This window comes from Pristis pectinata, unplaced genomic scaffold, assembly GCF_009764475.1.
Source record: "Pristis pectinata isolate sPriPec2 unplaced genomic scaffold, sPriPec2.1.pri scaffold_120_arrow_ctg1, whole genome shotgun sequence".
Taxonomy (NCBI): Eukaryota; Metazoa; Chordata; class Chondrichthyes; order Rhinopristiformes; family Pristidae; genus Pristis; species Pristis pectinata.
This window is the reverse complement of record NW_026262466.1, coordinates 1-21,207: the sequence shown is the minus strand read 5'-3', so window position 1 is coordinate 21,207 and position 21,207 is coordinate 1. Positions and strand designations below refer to the sequence as shown.

Sequence of the window (21,207 nt, the reverse complement as noted above, 5' to 3'; positions counted from 1 at the left end):
GTTTAAAATGGGCGGCGTGGACTCGTTGGGCCAGAAGGGCCTGTTACCACGCTGTAAATAAAATTTTTTAAAAACCCTCCTCTGCACCACCTTGTATCGTGGAGGGTCGTGGCTCTCACGTGACAGCGCACTGCCCCCCCCCCCCCCCCCCCACTCCAGTCGAAAGGTACATCACCATCAATCAAGGTTTGGCTCCACCCCCCACCCATTAGTGCACACCTAAGTATCGGACACTGAAAAGGTTCTCTCGGGTCTTAAAGGCGGAGGGCTTCAGACACAAGTCTTTGTATTTTAAAATAAGGGAAAATTTACTTACAAAGGCAAAAGCAGGGACAGAATGGACGCACACTCGCGCACACACATAGGTGATCGCGAGACGTGGGGGAAGTCGCAACAGAGGTGAGACGCGCGACCGCGCACGCACACACACACACACACACACACACAATGAACTGGTTACAACTGATCAAGGAATAAACAGTACAATGACAGAACACCTTGAATCTGGACAAACGTTGGCTCTAATGCTCCCCGGGATCTTTAACTATCTTCCCTGAAGTAGTGTACAGCTCACCTCAACATCCTCGGAGGGAGAGAGAGAACGAACCAGCACGTGCAGCACTTTTTATAGTGCCCGAGAGCTGGGTGGAGCCAGCTTAGGTGATTCAAAAATGTCATGACCAGGTACAACAGGTATATACATAGGCCCAATGGTCAAGGTGGGCACTAATGGGTGGGTGGTGCCAGACCTTGATCGACAGTAGTGTCGCTTTCGGCCATGTGCTCAATGGTGTCATCCCGGCCAGAGAGGTCAGGGTTGTCACGGTCAGATGACAGCCATGATCTTTTACACTACAGCCCCGAGACATTGGTCTGTTTGAACTACCTGGGCTGGCTCCACCCAGCCCTCCAGCACTATAAAGAGTGCCGTGTGAGCGTGGTTCTCTCTCTTTTGACTGCTGCAGGAATCGAGACCCCGCCGAAGGGACCATTGGTGAGAGTGTGCACTTCCACAGGGGTTAGGAGCGTCCTGAGTAGATTCCCGGGAGCGTCGAGCCGATGCTTGCACAGAGTCAGGGGATGGCAGGCATTATATAAGTGTGTGTCTGTTCCCGTTCACTCTGCCTCACGTTTGTCTCTGTGAATAAACCATTTTTCTACTCCGTGTCCAGGGTCCTTGCCCTTTGAGACCTTAAAGAACTTGTCTTACAACACACCTCCAGTGAAATACCTTCTCCGAGAAGCTCACCAGTGGCCGCTTCGGACACAGGAGCGACCCTGAGCTCCCGGTTATCTGTCACTTTAATTCTCCCTCCCACCCCCACCCCGACCCCACCACCCCCTGCACTGTTACGGGGCCCGACACCAGCTCTTCCCTCTGGGCCTGTCACAAGCCTCCAGACTCCCAACTCCTGAGTCACTCCCTCTTTCCCTCAACCTGCGACGTGGCTCGGGTTTCCTCCCTGCATTGGTACGTTCTGTCACTGCTGGGCACATCCCGCAGCCGCTGCTACTGCCAGCACAGGACACCGGAAGCAGCGCAACTTGCTCTGGACTGCCCCTATTACCCCCATCGGAGATACTCCCTCTTGTTCTACCCACACCTCCCTCCCTCCCTCCCTCCTCCTCCGCCACTGGAGACTAAATTGCCTTCCTTGCTTTTGTTTCTGGGTTGTGTGGAGGGGATCTCAGACCTGAAACGTCACTGGCTTCCCTCTCCTCAGACGCTGCCCAGCCTGCTGGGTGTTTCCAACATTCTTGGTTTTTATTGCTGCGAAAATTCCCGGCTTCCTGACCCCTTCGAACGGAGGACCGTCGTTCCGTTAGACTGTCGATGCGGGTGGGGGGGGGGGGGGGGGGGCGGGGGGTGGTCAGGGCCGGGCAGTGGGGTGGGGGATTGGGACCGGGGGGGGGGGGGCGTCCCACATGGGACGGGGACACATCCGGGCGACTGAGGGGGAGGGGCTGAGGGGGGAGGAGGAGGGGGCGAGAAGGGCGGGGAGAGGGGGTGAGGGGGACCATGCTGGACAGGTGAGGGGGAAGGGGAGGGGGAGCGTGCAGGACAGGCGAGGGGGAAGGTGGGGGGGGGGGGGGGGGGGAAGAGTGTGCAGGGCACAGGGACAGGTCCTGGTCCATCAGATCCTGATCCCGAACGGAAGCCACGTTGCAGGAACTGCTGTCACTTGCGGATCCTCGGCACCTTGTCCCCCAGGGGGATGCCGGTGATCACCTGGGGGGGTGGGGGCAGAACAGAGATCAGCGAGACTGGACTAGTCCACACCTCCCCACGCCCCACCCCCGTCCGCCCCTCCCCCACGCCCCACCCCCCCTCCGTCTTACCCCCTCTCGCCCCTCCCCAACCCCCCTCGTCCCTCCTTGTGTCCCAAACCCCTCGCCCCTCCACCCCCCCCCCACCCCGCACACCAAGCTGTGGCCTGGTCCTCCCTCCCCCTCCCTCGGCAGCCCCCCCCCCCCCCACACCTTGAGCAGCCGGCCCCTGTACTGGGCCTCGTCCTCGTTGGGACCCCGGGGGGCTTGGGGTCTCCCGCAGCGGGCCAGGAACCGCTCCATCTCCCCCTCGCTGTACAGCTGCGCCGGGTCCAGCGAGTGGCCGTTGATGTGGCTCACCAGGTACTCCTTGTAGTGGGACCTGTGGGGGGTGGGGGGAACGGGAGGAGGTAGGGGTAGAGGGGGAACGGGGAGGGGAGGGGTAGATGGGGAAGAGGGGGAGGGGAGGGGCAGAGGGGCAACAGGGAGGGGCAGAGGGGGGAGGGAGGGGAGGGGAGGTAAAGGCGGAACAGGGAGGGAGGGGGAGGGGAGGGAGGGGGGAGGGGGAACAATGGGAGGTGGTGGGTGAAGGGTGAGAGGGAGGGTGTTGGGGGGGTGGGGGTGTGAAGCAGGGTGTGTAGAGATTGGTGGGGGTGTTATGGGGGTGGGGGGAAGGGGTTGGTGGGGGTGTTATGGGGGTGGGGGGAAGGGGTTGGTGGGGGTGTTATGGGGGTGGGGGGAAGGGGTTGGTGGGGGTGTTATGGGGGTAGTTGGGGGAAGGGGTTGGTGGGGGTGTTATGGGGATGGGGGGAAGGGGTTGGTGGGGGTGTTATGGGGGTGGGGGGAAGGGGTTGGTGGGGGTGTTATGGGGGTGGGGGGAAGGGGTTGGTGGGGGTGTTATGGGGTGGGGGGGAAGGGGTTGGTGGGGGTGTTATGGGGTGGGGGGGAAGGGGTTGGTGGGGGTGTTATGGGGGTGGGGGGAAGGGGTTGGTGGGGGTGTTATGGGGTAGGGGGGAAGGGGTTGGTGGGGGTGTTATGGGGTAGGGGGGAAGGGGTTGGTGGGGGTGTTATGGGGGTGGGGGGGAAGGGGTTGGTGGGGGTGTTATGGGGGTGGGGGGGAAGGGGTTGGTGGGGGTGTTATGGGGGTGGGGGGGAAGGTAACATGGAGAGAAGACATGAGATCGCAGGCAGCACAGCATCAGATGTAACGCGAGGAAGGGGAGCAGCTGTCGGTCCCTCCGTCCACCCTCCTCCCTCCTCCCTCCCCCCCCCCCCCAGGGTCCCCATCACCCTCGACCCCAACCCCCCTCCCACAACCGATCCGTCTCGTCACTGATCCTCCCCCAACCCGTGCACCACAGCGGCCGATGAACCCACCGAGCCGGACATCTCAGGGACTGGAGCCCCCTCCCCCCCCCCCCCCAGGATGGGGGGGACTTGCAGGGTCACAGGGAGAGTGTGCGGACTCCGCACACACGGCGGCGGGGGCAGCGTCTCCCACGGCTGTGCCACCAGGGTCAGCCCGACCCCAACCCCACCTCCCCCCCCCCCCCCCCCCCCCCCCCCCCCCCCCCCCCCCCCCCCCCCCCCCCCCCCCCCCCCCCCCCCCTCCCCGGCAGGATTCACACTCCTCGGAGCCAGCTTCCCGGGAATTCCCAGGAAGGAGCGATTGGACTCAGGACTTAGAAGTAACGAGAATAAGGAGGGGGGGGGGGAGAGGGGGGGGAGGGGAGGGATGGGGAAAGAGGGAGGGGGGGAGGGAGGGATGGGGAAGAGGGATGGGGGGAGGGGAGAGGGGTGAGGGAGAGGGGGGAGGGAGAGGGGGGAGGGAGAGGGGGGAGGGAGAGGGGGGAGGGAGGGGGGAGGGAGGGGGGAGGGAGGGGGGAGGGAGAGGGGGGAGGGGGAAAGTGGGTGGGGAGGGGTAGGGGAGGGTGGGAGGTGGGGAGAGGTGGGGAGAGTGAGAGAGGTGGGGAGAGTGGGAGAGGGGGAGAGGGGGAGAGGGGGAGAGGGGGAGAGGGGGGAGGGGGAGGGGGGGAGAGGGGTGGAGAGGGGTGGAGAGGGGGGGACAAGGGGGGAGGGGAGGGGGTGTGAGGGGGAGGGGGAGAGGGGGAGGGGAGGGGAGAGGGTGAGGGGGGAGAGGGTGAGGGGGGAGAGGGTGAGGGGGGAGAGGGTGAGGGGGGAGAGGGATCCCCCTGCCCCCAGTGAGGAGCCCCCCCACTCCCCGCACTCACTCGCACAGCCCCGCGTGCCCCCGCTGGGCCTCGGTGCCACAGGCCTCGTCCGTCAGTTTGCCCTGTTCCTCACGTTGCTGCATCACCCGGCACCGACCTGTGGTTGGTGGGGGGGGGGACAGTTAGTGAACAGGACACTCACCCGCCTCCCCCCCACCCCCCCCACCTCCACTTCCGGCACCACGGGGGCCTCACTGACAACCCTCAAGGCCTTCCGGCCCATCTCACTGGTGCAAGGCCCAGCCCAGTTCCACCTTCCAGCCCCCGGCCCTGCTCAGTACGGCATGGTTATAGGCCATTCGGCCCCACCACCAGGTGCCAGCTCTTTGCTCTCCCCTTCCAGCGCTGCCGTGTGTGTGTGTGTGTGTGTGTGTGTGTGTGTGTGTGTGTGTGTGTGTGTGTGTGTGTGTGTGTGTGTCCCTGCGTGTCTGTGTGTGTCTCTGCGTGTCTCTGTGTGTACTGGTGACTCTGGCAATAACTGTACCGCTGACGGAGACGGGTCGGGGAGCACGTTGTGAACAGGACACAGGATGGGTTAAGCGAGTGGGCAAAATCCAGCACGTGTGCTATCACATGGGACTCACACGGTGACTGACGGGGACCCTGGGGAGTGTCGTAGAACAGAGAGACCCAGGGGTACAGGGACACAGTTCCCTGAAGGTAGCGACACAGGTAGACGGGGCGGTGAAGAAGGCGTTGGGCACGCTGGCCTTCATCGGTCGGGGCACCGAGTACAGGAGGTGGGACGTCCCGTTACAGCTGTACACGTCGTCGGTGAGACCCCCACCTGGGGTATTGGGCGCAGTTCTGGTCGCCCGGCTGTAGGGAGGGTGGGATTCAGCCGGAGAGGGTGCGGGAAAGGTTCACGGGGACGTCGCCGGGACCGGAGGGCTTGAGTTATAAGGAGAGGCCGGACAGGGCTGGGACTGTTTTCCCCGGAGCGGAGGAGGCTGAGGGGTGAACTGAGGGAGGTTTATAAAACCACAAGGGGCGTCGATAAGGCGGGACGGTCACCGTCTGTTTCCCCCCAGGGTAGGGGGATTCTAAAACTAGAGGGCGCGGGTTTACGGTGAGAGGGGGAAAGGTTTAAAAGGGGCAACTTTTCCCACACAGAGGGCGGTGGGGGTGTGGAACCAGCTGCCAGAGGAGGTGGTAGAGGCGGGGGGAGGGGATGGGGAGGAGGGGGAGGGGGAGAGGGGAGGAGGGGGAGGGGGAGAGGGGAGGAGGGGGAGGGGGAGAAGGGAGGAGGGGGAGAGTTGGTGGGAGTGGGGGAGGGAGGGAGGGAGTGGGGGGGGAAGGGAGTGGGGGGGAAGGGGAGGGTGCTGATGGAGGGAGGAGGGCGTGACGAGGTGCAGGTTCCTGGGAGGAGGGCAGCGGGCGGTGAGGGGGAGTTCCCGGGAGGAGGGTGGGGGGGGTGGCGGTGAGGGGGAGTTCCCGGGAGGAGGGTGGGGGGGGGGCGGTGAGGGGGAGTTCCCGGGAGGAGGGGGGGGGGGGGGGGGCGGTGAGGGGGAGTTCCCGGGAGGAGGGCGGGGGGGGCGGTGAGGGGGAGTTCCCGGGAGGAGGGTGGGGGGGGGGCGGTGAGGGGGAGTTCCCGGGAGGAGGGCGGGGGGGGCGGTGAGGGGAGTTCCCGGGAGGAGGGTGGGGGGGGGGGCGGTGCAGGGGGAGTTCCCGGGAGGAGGTGGGGGGTGGGTGGCGGTGAGGGGAGTTCCCGGGAGGAGGGTGGGGGGGGGGGCGGGTGAGGGGGAGTTCCCAGGAGGAGGGCGGAGGGGGGCGGCGAGGGGGAGTTCCCGGGAGGAGGGAGGAGGGGGGCGGTGAGGGGGAGTTCCCGGGAGGAGGGCAGGAGGGCGTTGGGGGTGGGGGGGGGGGTGCCGCGCACGGTGCCGACACGTCCTCGGACCGAACTCTCACCTCCGGGAGTCGCCTCGGCCCCCACTGGGGGCTCCGTGTCGAAGTTCACCCCGTATTTCTGCAGAGGAGGGGGGAGAAGGAGAGGCATCAGGGTAAATCACTGACCCCCGGGGGAGGGGTCCACACCCTGGGGTATCCAACGCCATCGTGGCTACCCCCCCCCACCCAATGTTGCCCCGGTTACCTCTCCCTCTGCACCCAATCGTTCTCACTCCCCACCTCCCCCTTCTCTCCCCCACCCACCCTTGCCCTCCCCATCTTGCTCTCGCCTGCCCTCTCCTCCCTCCCCCACCACCTCTCCCCCTCCTTTCTCCAACTCTTCCCCCCCTCGTCGTCCACCCTTGCCTCTCCCCCACCCCCCCCCCCCCCCACGTTCTCATCTCCTCCCCCCACCTCCGGTACTTTGCCACTTCCAATCACCACCGCCCAATCTCACCCCCACCCCTCCTCACCTCCATCCCTCCCTCCCTCCCCTACCCAGTCACCTCCCGCCACCCCCTCCAAGCCTTCCCCTCCATTCCCCCACCCCCCTCTCCCAACAACGGGGCTGCTCGACTCGGTGAGCCCTCACTCTCCGGTGACGGCAGCCTCCCAGGTACCCTCCAACTGCCTCCCCGTGTCCCAAACTCTCCGCAACCCCACCCCACACGACACTCCGCCCCCTCCCCTCTATCTCCCTCCCCTCCCCCCTCCTGTTTACCTGTAACAACTCCTGCAGCCTTGGGACGGGCCAGTCCCGGAGGTAGGACAGACAGTCCCGTGGGTGGTGCGCGTGTAGGCTGTCCTTCAAGCGGCAGGAGGGATCGTTGCACTTCTGAGGGGCAGCAAAGACCACGGGGTCACCCAGAGGGGTCGGGGTGGGGGGCTGGGAAGCGGGAAGGGAACGGCGAGGGGGATCCGCTCCCCATTTCCTGCCTCTCCCACTTAGCAAGGCCTCAGCCCCACTCCCCTGCACTAACCCCGTCTCCCTCCCCATCCTCACCCCCACCCCCCAACCCTCCCGTTCCCTTCACATCCAAAACTCAGTGACTGGAGATTTCTTCCCATCTCTGTCCTCAACAGCCAACATGCATCAGGGTCTGGTATTGGTATTGGTTTATTATTGTCACTTGTATCGAGGTACGGGGAAAAACTTGTCTTACAAACCGATCGTACAGATCAATTCATTACACAGTGCAGTTACATTGGGTTAGTACAGAGTGCATTGATGTAGTACAGGTAAAAACAATAACAGAACAGAGTAAAGTGTCACAGCTACAGAGAAAGTGCAGTGCAATAAGGTGCAAGGTCACAACAAGGTAGATCGTGAGGTCAGAGTCCATCTCATGGTATAAGGGAACCGTTCAATAGTCTCATCACAGTGGGATAGAAGCTGTCCTTGAGCCTGGTGGTACGTGCCCTCAGGCTCCTGTATCTTCTGCACAATGGGAGAGGAGAGAAGGGAGAATGTCCTGGGTGGGTGGGGTCTTTGATTATGCCGGCTCCTTCACCAAGGCAGCGAGAGGTAAAGACAGAGTCCAAGGAGGGGAGGCTGGTGTCTGTAATGCGCTGGGCTGTGTCCACTGCTCTCTGCGGTTTCTTGTGGTCCTGGGCAGAGCAGTTGCCGTACCAAGCCATGATGCATCCAGATAAGATGGTGCATCAATAGAAGTTGGTGAGAGTCAAAGGGGTCAAAGCAAATTTCGTTAGCCTCCTGAGGAAGTAGAGGCACTGGTGAGCTTTCTTGGCGTCAATTGGAGTGCGCAGGAACGTAAGAAGCTGCAGAGTCGTCGATTCAGCCCAACGTATCACGGGCACATCCTTCCCCACCATCGGTGGTATCCACAGGAGGAGCTGCCTCAAGAAGGCAACGCCCACCGTCAAAGATCCCCACCATCTGGGCCGTGCCGCCTTCTCACAGCTACCATCAGGCTGGAGGTACAGAAGCCTGAAGTCCCCACACCACCAGGTTAAGGAACAGCGACTTCCCTTCAACCAGAGGGCACGTACCACCAGACTTGAGGACAGCTTCTACCCCACTGTGATAAGACTATTGGACGGTTCCCTTATACGATGAGATGGGCTCTTGACCTCACGACCTACCTTGTTGTGACCTTATTGCACTGCACTTTCTCTGTAGCTGTGACACTTTACTCTGTACTGTTATTGTTTTTACCTGTACTACCTCAATGCACTCTGTACTGACTCAATGTAACTGCACTGTGGATTGAATTGACCTGTACAATCAGTTTACAAGACAAGTTTTTTCACTGTACCTCAGTACAAGTGACAATAATAAACCAATACCATTTGGTTCTTGAACCAACCGGCACAACCCTAATCACTACCTCAGTACAGCAACACTGGGACCATTTGCACTACAATCGACTTTTTCCTGTTGTTCTGACTGTATTCTTTCTTGTAAGGATGCATATCATGTTTAATTTATGTTTTTCTTGTGAACGTTGTGTGTCTGACGCTCTGTGCCTGTGACGCTGCTGCAAGTAAGCTCCTCACTGCCCCCGTGCACACATGACTTGTGCAGACGACAGTCAACTCGATTGACTATCCCGGCCTTAAGGACGCACCAGGACTCCGTGGCGAAGAGTTGCGAAGACTCACAACCGTCCGAGAGAAGAAATTCTTCAGCTTTTCCATCTCAAACTGACTGGGCCCTCTGGTTCTGGACTCCCCTGACGAGGACGAGCCTCCTGAGATTCTTAGGACGCTCCACCTCCACCGGGGTTCAGGAACAGCTACTTCCCTTCAACCATTCGGTTCTTGGACCAACCGGCACAACCCTAATCACTACCTTAGTACAGCAACACTGTGATGACTTTGATTGCTCTGCACTGAAACACAATTATCTGGTCTAATTGTGTTCTCTCTTGTAAAACTTGTGCATAATTAACGTTTAATTTACGTTTTACTTGTGAATGTTGCACCCGGAGGAAACCCACGCAGACACGGGGACAACGTACAAACTCTTTGCAGACAGCGGCCAGAATTGAACCCGGGTCACTGGCGCTGTAATAGCGTTACGCTAACCTCTACACTACCGTGGTCTCTGATGCTGTGTGCCTGTGATGCTGCTTCAAGTAAACTTTTCACGGAATTGTGCAGATGACAAAAAAACTTGACTTTGACACCTTATTCTGAGACGTCGACCCCCTCCTGGACACCCCGGTCAGGGGGGAAACACCGTCCCTACCACCCCCCCCCCCGAGTCCAGGGAGGATTTTCAATGGGATCTTATGTGCAACGGGAAACAGAGAGGCACACTGCTTCGAGCTGCTGCCTCACAGCTCCAGAGACCTGGGTTCGATCCTGACCTCAGCTCACCATGACGGTCATCACACTGATACTAATTTATCCTCCCCCCATTCCCAAGTAACCCTCTCACACCCTCCCTCCAACAATTTAGATCTTAGATCTCTTTATTAGTCACACGTACATCGAAACACACAGTGAAATGCACCTTTTGTGTAGAGTGTTCTGGGGGCAGCCCGCAAGTGTCGTCACGCTTCCGGCGCCAACGTAGCACGCCCACAATTTCCCAACCCGTACGTCTTTGGAATGTGGGAGGAAACCGGAGCACCCGGAGGAAACCCGCGCAGACATGCGGGGAGAGTACTTACAAACTCCTTGCAGGCAGCGGCGGGATTTGAACCCGGGTCGCTGGCGCTGTAATAGCGTAACGCTAACAGAGTGGATAATTCAGCAACCCCCCACCAGGTGTGGGAGGAAACCGGAGCACCCGGGGGAAAGCTATGTGTCAGAGGGAGAGCGTGCAAACTCCAAAGACACACACACACACAGAGCGTCAGAGATCGGAATCAAACCCGGGTCTCTGGGACACTGAGGCAGCCACTCTAACCCCTGCGCCACTTCCCGACCGACCGGAGCAAATTAATACCTGGAGTCAATTAAAACTGGATCCAAAATAGCCTGTTCTCCCATTGGTTACTCATAGTACTGATCTAACGTAACACCTTTACACACTCTGCTAGTTCATTTCTTAGACTATTGTTGATCATTTAATTGCAAAGTCTGATCGTTGATTTAAGGCGATCAGAATTACTGTTGAATTCTTAAAACATTCACTCCCAATTTTCTAAATAATAGTGACCACCGTCATTCCGTAAACCACAATAAAAAGAAACAACAGGGCGCTGGGGGAAAGGGGTCACTGAGGGACGGTGTGAGGGAGCTGGGTTACCGTCAGAGGGGACACAGTTAGTAACACGGGGCACTGGGGGAGAGGGGTCACTGAGGGACGGTGTGAGGGAGCTGGGTTACCGTCAGTGGGGACACAGTCAGTGACACGGGGCACTGGGGGAGAGGGGTCACAGGGACGGTGTGAGGGAGCTGGGTTACCGTCAGCGGGGACACAGTCAGTAACACGGGGCGCTGGGGGAGAGGGGTCACTGAGGGACGGTGTGAGGGAGCTGGGTTACCGTCAGTGGGGACACAGTCAGTGACACGGGGCGCTGGAGGAGAGGGGTCACTGAGGGACGGTGTGAGGGAGCTCGGTTAACATCAGTGGGGACACTGACACGGGGCGCTGGGGGAGAGGGGTCACTGAGGTACGGTGTGAGGGAGCCTGGGCTGCCTGTGTACCAGCGATAACGAGGTTGGGAGGGAGTCGAGTGACTGACCTTCTTGCCCAGGAAGGTGTTGTAACATCCACTGCAGAACTCATGCTGACACTGGGAGCAGGTGAAGTGCATGCAGCCGCCTCGAGCCAGTGCGTAGCGGAATTTGCACTTCGGACAGTCTTTCCGCAGATGGAGTGGGGGGAGAGAGGGAAGAGGGGGAGAGAGGGAAGAGGGGGAGAGAGGGAAGAGGGGGAGAGAGGGAAGAGGGGGAGAGAGGGAAGGGGGGAGAGAGGGAAGGGGGGAGAGAGGGAAGGGGGAGAGAGGGAAGGGGGAGAGAGGGAAGGGGGGAGAGGAAAGGGGAGAGAGGGAGGGGAGGGAGGGAGGGGAGGGAGGGTAGGGGGGCGAGAGGGACGGGGGGGAGAGGGAAGGGGGAGAGAGGGAGGGGGGGAGAGAGGGAAGGGGGGAGAGAGGGAAGGGCGAGAGAGGGAAGGGGGAGAGATGGACGGGGGAGAGAGGAGGGGGGGAGAGAGGGACGGGGGAGAGAGGGAAGGGGGAGAGAGGGAAGGGGGGAGAGAGGGAAGGGGGGAGAGAGGGAAGGGGGGAGAGAGGGAAGGGGGAGAGAGGGAAGGGGGAGAGAGGGAAGGGGGAGAGAGGAGGGGGGGAGAGCGGGGGGCAGGCAGGTGGGGGGGGAGGGAGAAGTAATGAAATTAATTCATCATCTTGGCGATAAGCAGACGAGAGCCCGAACCCCTGGACCACGGTCCCAGGCACACCATCCCGGGACACCGCAGCGCAGAGTGTCCCCCACACCCTGGGACACCCCGAGTTCTCCCTGCGGCACCTTGACCCCTCCCCGTGTCACCCCGCCCTCTCCCCACGACACTGCTCCACACTCACCGATCCCGTTCTCCTTCAGGTAGGCGGCCAGCCCCTGCGCCTGGTACTCCGGGTCATTCTCCCGCTTCCAGTTCTGGAAATCCTCGCAGCTGATTCCCTGGTGCTGGGCTTCCCACTGGGAACGGGGACAGAGAGAGGGGGAGAGAGGGAGGGAAGGAGAGGGAGAGGGGGAGAGGGAGAGGGGGAATGAGGGAGGGGGGGGAATGAGGGAGGGAGAGAGCCAGAGGAGGGAGATAAATATAGAGGGAAAGGAGAAAAGACGGCAGCCATCTCAATGGGGGGGGGGGGGGGCAGAGACGGGTGGGGGGGGCAGAGACGGGTGGGGGGGGCAGAGACGGGTGGGGGGGGGGACGGCAAGGGCGGGAGGGGGGACGGCAAGGGCGGGAGGGGGGACGGCATGGCGAGGGGGAGAGGACGGCGAGGGGGAGAGGACGGCGAGGGGGAGAGGACGGCGAGGGGGAGAGGACGGCGAGGGGGAGAGGACGGCGAGGGGGAGAGGACGGCGAGGGGGAGAGGACGGCGAGGGGGAGAGGACGGCGAGGGGGAGAGGACGGCGAGGGGGAGAGGACGGCGAGGGGGGAGGGGGGGGACGGCATGCCGAGGGGGAGAGGACGGCGGGAGGGGAGGACGGCGGGAGGGGAGGATGGACGGCGAGGGGGGGCCAGCATGGCGAGGGGCAGGACGTCGAGGGGGAGAGGACGGCGGGAGGGGAGAGGACGGCGAGAGGAGAGGACAGCGGGAGGGGAGGGGAGGGCGGCGAGGGGGGAGGGGAGGGCGGCGAGGGGGGGAAGGGGGAAGGACGGCGAGGGGGGAAGGGAGGACGGCGAGGGGGGAGGGGAGGACGGCGAGGGGGGGAGGGGAGGACGGCGAGGGAGGGAAGGGGGAAGGACGGCGAGGGGGGAAGGGGGAAGGACGGCGAGGTGGGGGGAGGCGAGGACGGCGAGGTGGGGGGAGGCGAGGACGGCGAGGTGGGGGGAGGCGAGGACGGCGAGGTGGGGGGAGGCGAGGACGGCGAGGTGGGGGGAGGCGAGGACGGCGAGGTGGGGGGAGGCGAGGACGGCGAGGTGGGGGGAGGCGAGGACGGCGAGGTGGGGGGAGGCGAGGACGGCGAGGTGGGGGGAGGCGAGGACGGCGAGGTGGGGGGAGGCGAGGACGGCGAGGTGGGGGGAGGCGAGGACGGCGAGGTGGGGGGAGGCGAGGACGGCGAGGTGGGGGGAGGCGAGGACGGCGAGGTGGGGGGGAGGCGAGGACGGCGAGGTGGGGGGGAGGGGAGGACGGCGAGGTGGGTGGGGGGGAGGGGAGGACGGGGAGGGGGGGAGGGGAGGACGGCGAGGTGGGGGGAGGCGAGGACGGCGAGGTGGGGGGAGGCGAGGATGGCGAGGGGGGGAGGGGAGGACGGCGAGGGGGGGAGGGGAGGACGGCGAGGGGGGGAGGGGAGGACGGCGAGGTGGGGGGAGGGGAGGGGAGGACGGCGAGGTGGGTGAGGGGGGAGGGGAGGACGGCGAGGTGGGTGAGGGGGGAGGGGAGGACGGCGAGGTGGGTGAGGGGGGAGGGGAGGATGGCGCGGAGTGTGCGCGGAGCAGACGGCCCCCATGCCGGGTCTCCATTACTCACCGGCCTCCTGCACTCCACACAGAAGCTGCCCTGACACTGAGGGCAAGTCACCCGGCTCTGGTTCCCGTCGTAGATAAACCCATTGGAGCACTGAGAGGGGTGGGGAGAGAGTGCAGTCTGTCAGAGGGAGGACGACAGATCGACCCTCACCCAAAAAGCTCCCCCCCCCCCCCACCCTGACCGTCACCCACACACCCCACTACTGGTATTGGTATATTATTGTCACTTGTACCGAGGTACAGTGAAAAACTTGTCTTGCAGACCGATAGTACAGGTCAATTCATTACACAGTGCAGTTATATTGAGTTAGTACAGAGTGCATTGAGGTAGTACAGGTAAAAACAATAACAGTACAGAGTAAAGTGTCACAGCTACAGAGAAAGTGCAGTGCAATAAGGTGCAAGGTCACAACAAGGTAGATCGTGAGGTCAGAGTCCGTCTCATCATATGAGGGAACCGTTCAATAGTCTTATCACAGTGGGGTAGAAGCTGTCCTTGAGCCTGATGGTACGTGCCCTCAGGCTCCTGTATCTTCTACCCAATGGAAGAGGAGAGAAGAGAGAATGACCCGGATGGGTGGGGTCTTTGATTATGCCGGCTGCTTCACCAAGGCAGCGAGAGTCCAAGGAGGGGAGGCTGGTGTCCGTGATGCGCTGGGCTGCGTCCACAACTCTCTGCAGTTTCTTGCGGTCCTGGGCAGAGCAGCTGGTGTACCAAGCCGTGATGCATCCAAATGGGATGCTTTCTGTGGTGCATCGGTTAAAGTTGGTGAGAGTCAAAGGGGACCAGCGTCTCTGGATCCTGTCGGGGAGCGGGGGAGCAGGGTGGAGGGAGGATGATCTTCCAGCTGCTCAGGGCAGCAGTCAGCTCTCCAGCACTGTGACCGGCTCTGAGGGAAAGGTGCAGTCAGACAGGGCAGTGACGGGAGACTCGGCAGTGAGGGGGGCCAGACAGGAGACCCTGTAGCCGCAGAAGAGGCACCAGGACGGTGTGTTGCCTCCCTGGTGCCAGGGTCAAGGAGGTCTCTGAGGGGGGAGGGCGAACAGCCAGAGGTCGCTGTACACGTTGGACCGACGACGTGGATAGAACCAGGTATGAGGACCTGCAGAATGAGTGTAGGGGAGAGAGGTCAGAAGCAGGACCTCGAGGGTAGTGATCTCCGGATTGCTCCCGGCGCCAGAAATAGCAGAGGCCAGATGAATGCGTGGCTGAGGAGTTAGGGATTCCGGTTTCTTGGACAACTTGGGATCTCTTCTGGGGCAGAGGCGACCTGTACGAAGGGGGACATGTTGCACCTGCACAACAGAAGGGACCAATATCCTTGCAGGGAAACTTGCTTTGTGCTGCACGGGAGGATTTAAACTGGATTGGCAGTGGGGCGGGACTCTGAGCAGGAGCAGGTCACGGGATAAAGTGGCAGCCAGCCAGAGCACGTTTGGTGATCAGGACAGTCAGGGGCACAGCGAAGGAGGGAAAGGAAGACCCAGTTAAACTGCATGCACGAGCTTTAACAGGTAAAGCTGTCAAAGCGTGGATTGGCTCTGAGGACCGACAGCTCAGTGTTCCGGGGTTCAGATGCTGCAGGCGTGGCAGGGGTACAGGTAAGCAAAGGGGAGCGGTGTTGCCTTTTTGACAAGGGAGGAGATAACAGCAGTACCTGGAGATGACGTTCTTGGGGGAAATCATCCAGTGAGGCCGTACGGGTAGAACTTAGAAACAAGAAGGGGAGGGTCACTTTAGTGGGGCTGTATTATAGACCAACCCCCCCCCCCCCCCCCCACCACCCCCAAATGATCAACAGGAACTTGAGGAGCTGATGTGTGGAGAAATTGCTCATAGTTGTAATAGGGTTGTATTAGTGGGAGATTTTAATTTACCCGGTATTGACTGGGCCAGCCAGAGTGTCGAGGGCTTGGACAGGGTGAAAGTTGTCCGGGAATGTTTCCTGAGTCAATATATCAAGGGTGTGAACACTGGACCTTCTCCTGGGGAGAGAGGCAGGTCAAGTGGCAGAAGCTCACCAGCGCCTCTACTTCCTCAGGAGGCTAAAGAAATTCGGTTTGTCCCCTTGACTCTCACCAACTTTTACCCATGCACCATAGAAAGCATCCTATCTGGATGTATCACGGCTTGGAACGGCAACTGCTCTGCCCAGGACCGCGAGAAACCGCAGAGAGTTGTGGACACAGCCCAGCGCGTCACGGACACCAGCCTCCCCTCCGCAGACTTTGTCTTTACTTCTTGTTGTCTTGGTGAAGCAGCCGGCATAATCAAAGACCCCCACCCACCCGGGACATTCTCCCTTCTCTCCTCTCCCATCGGGTAGAAGATACAGGAGCCTGAGGGCACGTACCACCAGGCTCAAGGGCAGCCTCTACCCCACGGTGATAAGACTATTGAATGGTTCCCCTATACGATGAGATGGACTCTGACCTCACGATCTACCTTGTTGTGACCTTGCACCTTATTGCACTGCACTTTCTCTGTAGCTGTGACACTTTACTCTGTACTGTTATTGTTTTTACCTGTACTACATCAATGCACTCTGTACTAACCCAATGTAACTGCACTGTGTAATGAATTGATCTGTACGATCGGTTTGTAAGACAAGTTTTTCCCCGTACCTCGATACAAGTGACAATAATAAACCAACACCAATACCAAGAGTCTGCCGGCGAGCACTTTGGGTCCAGTGACCAAAATTCTATTAGTTTTAAGAAAGTTATGGAACAGGTCGACAGGTTAGGGAACTAAACTGGAGCAGGGCTAGTTTTGGGGGGAATTAGGCCGGATCTAGCAGAGGTCGATTGGGTGGAGCCTGTTTGAGGGGGAAAGGAACGAGTGGCGAATGGGAAGCTTTAAAGAGCGTGACATTGAGGGTCCAGGGGCAGCATGTTCCTGTTAGGGTGAAGAGTTAACCTGGCAAGTTTGGGGAACCCAGGCTGATGAGAGATGTTGAGGCTCAGTAAAAAGAAGGAAGCACACATTGGGTTAAGGAGGTCGGGGGATGAGTGAATCCCTTGATTAATACACAAGAGGGAAATCTGGAGGGCAAAGAGGAGGTATAAGATGGATCTGTCAGGTAAGGCGAAGGAAAACCCCAAGAGGTTCGATAGCTATATTAAGAGGGTGGCTCAGGAGAGAGTAGTTCCTCTTAAAGATCAGCAGGGCCGCTGATGTCTCGAGCCGCAGGAGATGGGTGGGATTTTCTACTAGTATTTCTACTCGGTATTTATCAAGGAGAAAATCATGGTTGCTCAAGAGATAAGCGAAACAAGTGGAGATGTTTCGGAGAACATTCGTATGACCAGGGAGGAGGTATTTGCAGCCTTACAGCACGTTAAGGTAGATAAATCCCCAGGGCCTGACCGAGTGCCTCCTCGGACTTTGTGGGAGGCTGGAGAAATTGCGGTGATATTTTCTTCATCGTTAGCCACTGGGGAAGTTCCCGAAGACTGGAAGGTGGATAGTGTTGTTCTGTTTTTTTAAACAGGAAGGACAAGCCAGGGATCTACAGGCCGGTCAGCCTGACATCAGTGGTGGGGAAGTTACTGGAGGGAATTCTGAGGGACAGGATCTACCAGCATTTGGACAGACCGAATCTGATTAGGAGGAGTCAACGTGGCTTTGTGTGTGGAGAGTCGTGCTTGGCAAATCTTGCAGTTTTATGAAGAGATAACCAAAAGGGTAGATGAGGGGAGGGCAGTGGATGTTGTCTATTTAGACTTCAGCAAGGCCGTCGACAAGGTCCTGCATGGAAGGCTGGTCTGGAAGGTGAGGTCCCATGGAATCTGGGGAGAGCTAGTCAGGTGGATTCAAAATTTGCTCGGAGGTGGGAAGCAGAGGGAGGTGGTTGAAGGTCATTTCTCGGAGTGGAGGCCGGTGACCAGTGGTGTGCCGCAGGGGTCGGTGTTGGGACACTTGTTATTGGTTATTTCTATAAATGATTTGGATGCAAATGCACAAGGCTTGATCAGTAAGTTTGCGGATGACACAAAATTAGGAGGTGTTGATAGTGAAGGTTATCGTAGATTACAGGGGGATCTTGATCAGTCGGGGAAGTGGGCCCAGGAGCGGCAAATGGAGTTCAATCCAGAGAAGTGCGAGGTGATGCATTTTGGAAAGTCAAACCGGCGTAGGACTTGTACCGTGAATGGTCGGGCACCGGGGAGTACAATGGAACAGAGGGACCTAGGAGTGCAAGTGCATAGTTCATTGAAAGCGGCATCACAGGTAGACAGGGCGGTGAAAAAGGCATTTAGCGCGCTGGCCTTCATCAGTCAGGGCACTGAGTACAGGAGCTGGGACATTACATTGCAGTTGTACAAGTCGTTGGTGAGGCCACACTTGGAGCACTGTGTACAGTTCTGGTCACCCTGTTCTAGGAAAGCTGGTTAAACTGCAAAGCACAGAGAAGATTCATGAGGATGTTGCCAGGACTAGAGGGCCTGAGTTACAGGGAGGGGCTGGCCAGGCTAGGTCTTTATTCCTTGGAACGTAGGAGAATGAGGGGCGACCTTATAGAAAGGTTTAAAATGATAAGAGGCGCAGTTAAGGTGGACGGTAAGTCTTTCCCCCAGGGTAGGGGAGTCCAAACTAGGGGGGCTTTGGTTTATGGTGAGAGGGGAAAGGAGTTAAAAGGGGTCTGAGGGGCAACTTATTCACGCGGGGGGTGGTGAGTGTGTAGAACGAGCTGCCAGAGGAAGTGGGTGAGGCAGGTACAACAGCATCATTTGAGAAGCACTTGGATAGGGACAGGGCTTAGAGGGATATGGGCCGAACGCAGGAAATTGGAACTAGCTGGGTGGGCACGGTGGTCGGCAAGGACTGGTTGGGCCGAAGGGCCTGTATCCGCGCTGCATTACTCTGTGACCGTGACCCCGATCGTTGCCCGGACAACCCCCAACACCCGTCACCCAGACCCCAGGCCCCTTCCCCTCGCCCTGCCGGTGGGAGGTGGTCTCACGTGTGTGCACCACTTGAACTTGGGGTCGGTCATCAGCGTTCTCTCGGTCAGCTTCTTGTGGAAGAGGTTGTAGACGTCCGTGTCCAGGCAGTCTCGCAGCTGGGGGAGGAGAGGGAGAAACTAAAGGATTCAGCCTCAAATACAGACCCACGCTCCCCGCCCCCGTGTTTGGGACCAGACCCTGTCCCGCCGCAAATCGCAATACTGGGAAACTCCTACCCCAATATCCCAACCCCTCACCCCCCTCCCCAATGAGGGGAGACGGCAGCCATCTCGACGAGGGGGGAGGGCGGCGGCCATCTCGACGAGGGGGGAGGGCGGCGGCCACCTCGACGAGGGGGGAGGGCGGCGGCCACCTCGGTGAGGGGGGAGGGCGGCGGCCACCTCGGTGAGGGGGGAGGGCGGCGGCCACCTCGGTGAGGGGAAGATGGCAGCCACTTTGACATGCTGCCAATTCGTTCTGGGAAGACGACAAATGGCCCCGCTGCTTGCTGGCAACTTCAGGATTTATCACCCATGCCTGACCGTCCCTTGAGGATGTTGGTAGGTGTTTCCCAGATGGGTCGGCAGAGGGGGAATCTGTGAGTGGTGGTGTCCCCCTTTCCCCCTCGTCCTCCACGGGCGGGAGAGGTGGGGGGTTCCGGAGGTGGTGTCGGACCACCCTGGCCCAGTAACCACAGCAGGTCTGGTAGACGCTGCACGCCGCGGTCACGGTGGACCGGTGGTGAAGGGGGTGAGGATTTGGGGACGGGGGCGGGTGGGTGGAGGGGGCGGGTACGGGCACCAAGCCGGGGGATCTGTCCTGGACGGTGTTGAGCCCCTCGAGGGTCAACAGAACACAACAAAAGGCCACTGAAGCCCCTCATGCCCACTCAGATCTGACCTCAGTACCGTTCTCTTGCACCAGTCACATCCCTTCATTCCCGCAAAACCAAACATTCCATGTTTTAAACACGTTGAGCAATGGACACCCCCCCATGAGGGAGGGAGGGAGGAGCAGTGGGCTGGGAACCGGGACATGGGAGGTCCTCACCTGCACGTCCAGGGTGGAGAAGTAACTGAGCCTCTGGGCTTCATCGTCGATGTCGGGCTTGGAGCAGCCGGGACACACCAGGTCCTTGATGTGCTTCTCCCGCACCGTGAAGGTGAAGTAGTCCTTGAAGCAGCCCTGGCAGATGGTGCACTCGCAGGAGGTCAGCGTCTGCGTCTGGGAGGCGAGCGAGAACGGCAGTGGGTCCCTCCGATCACAGCGACAGCGTCGCCAGGGCACCGGCGGCCCGGCGGATGGAGCTGCTACCTCACAGCTCCAGAGACCCGGTTTCGATCCTGACCTCAGGCGCTGTGTGTGGGGGGTGTGTGGGGGGGGGGGATGTGGGGGGGGGAGGTGTGGGGGGGTGTGTGGGGGGGTGTGTGGGGGGGGTGTGTGGGGGGGGGATGTGTGGGGGGGTGTGTGGGGGGGGGTGTGTGGGGGGGTGCGTGGGGGGGGTGCGTGGGGGGGTGCGTGGGGGGGTGCGTGGGGGAGGTGTGTGGGGGGGGTGTGGGGGGGGTGTGTGTGGGTGTGGGGGGTGTGTGTGTGTGGGGGGTGTGTGTGTGGGTGTGGGGGTGTGTGGGTGTGGGGGTGTGTGGGTGTGGGGGTGTGTGGCGGTGTGTGTGGGGGTGTGTGTGGGTGTGGGGGGGTGTGTGTGGGGGAGGTGTGTGGGGGAGGTGTGTGGGGGAGCTGTGTGGGGGAGGTGTGTGGGGGGGTGGGGGGGGTGTGTGTGTGGGGGTGTGTGTGGGGGGGTGTGTGGGGGGGGTGTGTGGGGGGGTGTGGGTGGGGGTGTGTGGGGGGTGTGTGTGGGGTGTGTGTGGGGGGGGTGTGTGGGGGGTGTGTGTGGGGGGTGTGTGGGGGGGGTGTGGGTGGGGGTGGGGGGGGTGTGTGGGGGGGGGTGTGTGGGGGGGGGGGTGTGGGGGGGGCGTGTGGGGGGGGCGTGTGGGGGGGGCGTGTGGGGGGGGCGTGTGTGGGGGGGGGCGTGTGTGGGGGGGGGGCGTGTGTGGGGGGGGGCGTGTGTGGGGGGGGGGGCGTGTGTGGGGGTGTCTATCTCCGTGTGTCTGTGCCCCATTCCTCCCGGGGTGTGTCTGCCTCCCTTCCATGTCCCCCAGAGTGTGTCCGCTCCCCTTTCCTGCCCCCCCCCCCCCCCCGGGGTGTGTCTGTGTCTGCTCCTCTTTCCCGTTCCCCCACCCCCCTCCCCGGGGTGTGTCTGCCCCCTTCCTCGTCCCCCCAGGGTGTGTGTCCACTCCCCTTACCCGTCCCCTAGGGGTGTGTCCGCTCCCCTTTCCCATCCCCCCAGGGTGTGTGTCCACTCCCCTTCTGTCCCCCCCCCCACCCCGCCGGGGTGTGTCCCCATTCCCCATGCTGCGGCACCAGACCCACCTTGCTGCGAGGGTAAAGCGAGAAGCAGATGAGGCAGTTAAGGGAGAGAGAGCGCTTGATGAACTCGCGGTCCTGGGACTCCCGCACTGCCTCCACCACATCGTGGAGCTGGTAGTGCTGGTTGCCCTCCTGCATCAGGCTCAGCGCAATCTCCGCACGGCCCCAGCTCGGCAGGTTGTAGGTGGCCAGGATCTGACGCAGCACCCGCTGGGGGGGAGAGAGGGGCAGAGGGTGAGTGGGGGCGGGGGGGGGGGAAGGGTGAGAGGGGTGGAAAGGAGAGGGGGGAGGAGGAGAGGGGGGGTGGAGGAGGAGAGGGGGGGTGGACGAGGAGAGGGG

The 21,207-nt window shown here is 61.0% G+C and overlaps 1 protein-coding gene across 1 annotated transcript; it reads right to left on the bottom strand.

The window, feature by feature from the left end:
* Window positions 1-269: 269 nt before the first annotated feature.
* LOC127567117 (E3 ubiquitin-protein ligase RNF31) lies at window positions 270-21,078 on the bottom strand (the record flags this gene model as incomplete). Its single annotated transcript, XM_052009806.1, has 11 exons — window positions 270-2,230; window positions 2,482-2,650; window positions 4,500-4,596; window positions 6,408-6,465; window positions 7,108-7,221; window positions 11,045-11,163; window positions 11,882-11,996; window positions 13,496-13,585; window positions 18,462-18,560; window positions 19,495-19,668; window positions 20,872-21,078. Coding segments are annotated over 11 exons (1,293 nt in total), but the record flags the coding sequence as incomplete, so codon positions are not given.
* Between the last annotated feature and the right edge of the window lie 129 nt (window positions 21,079-21,207).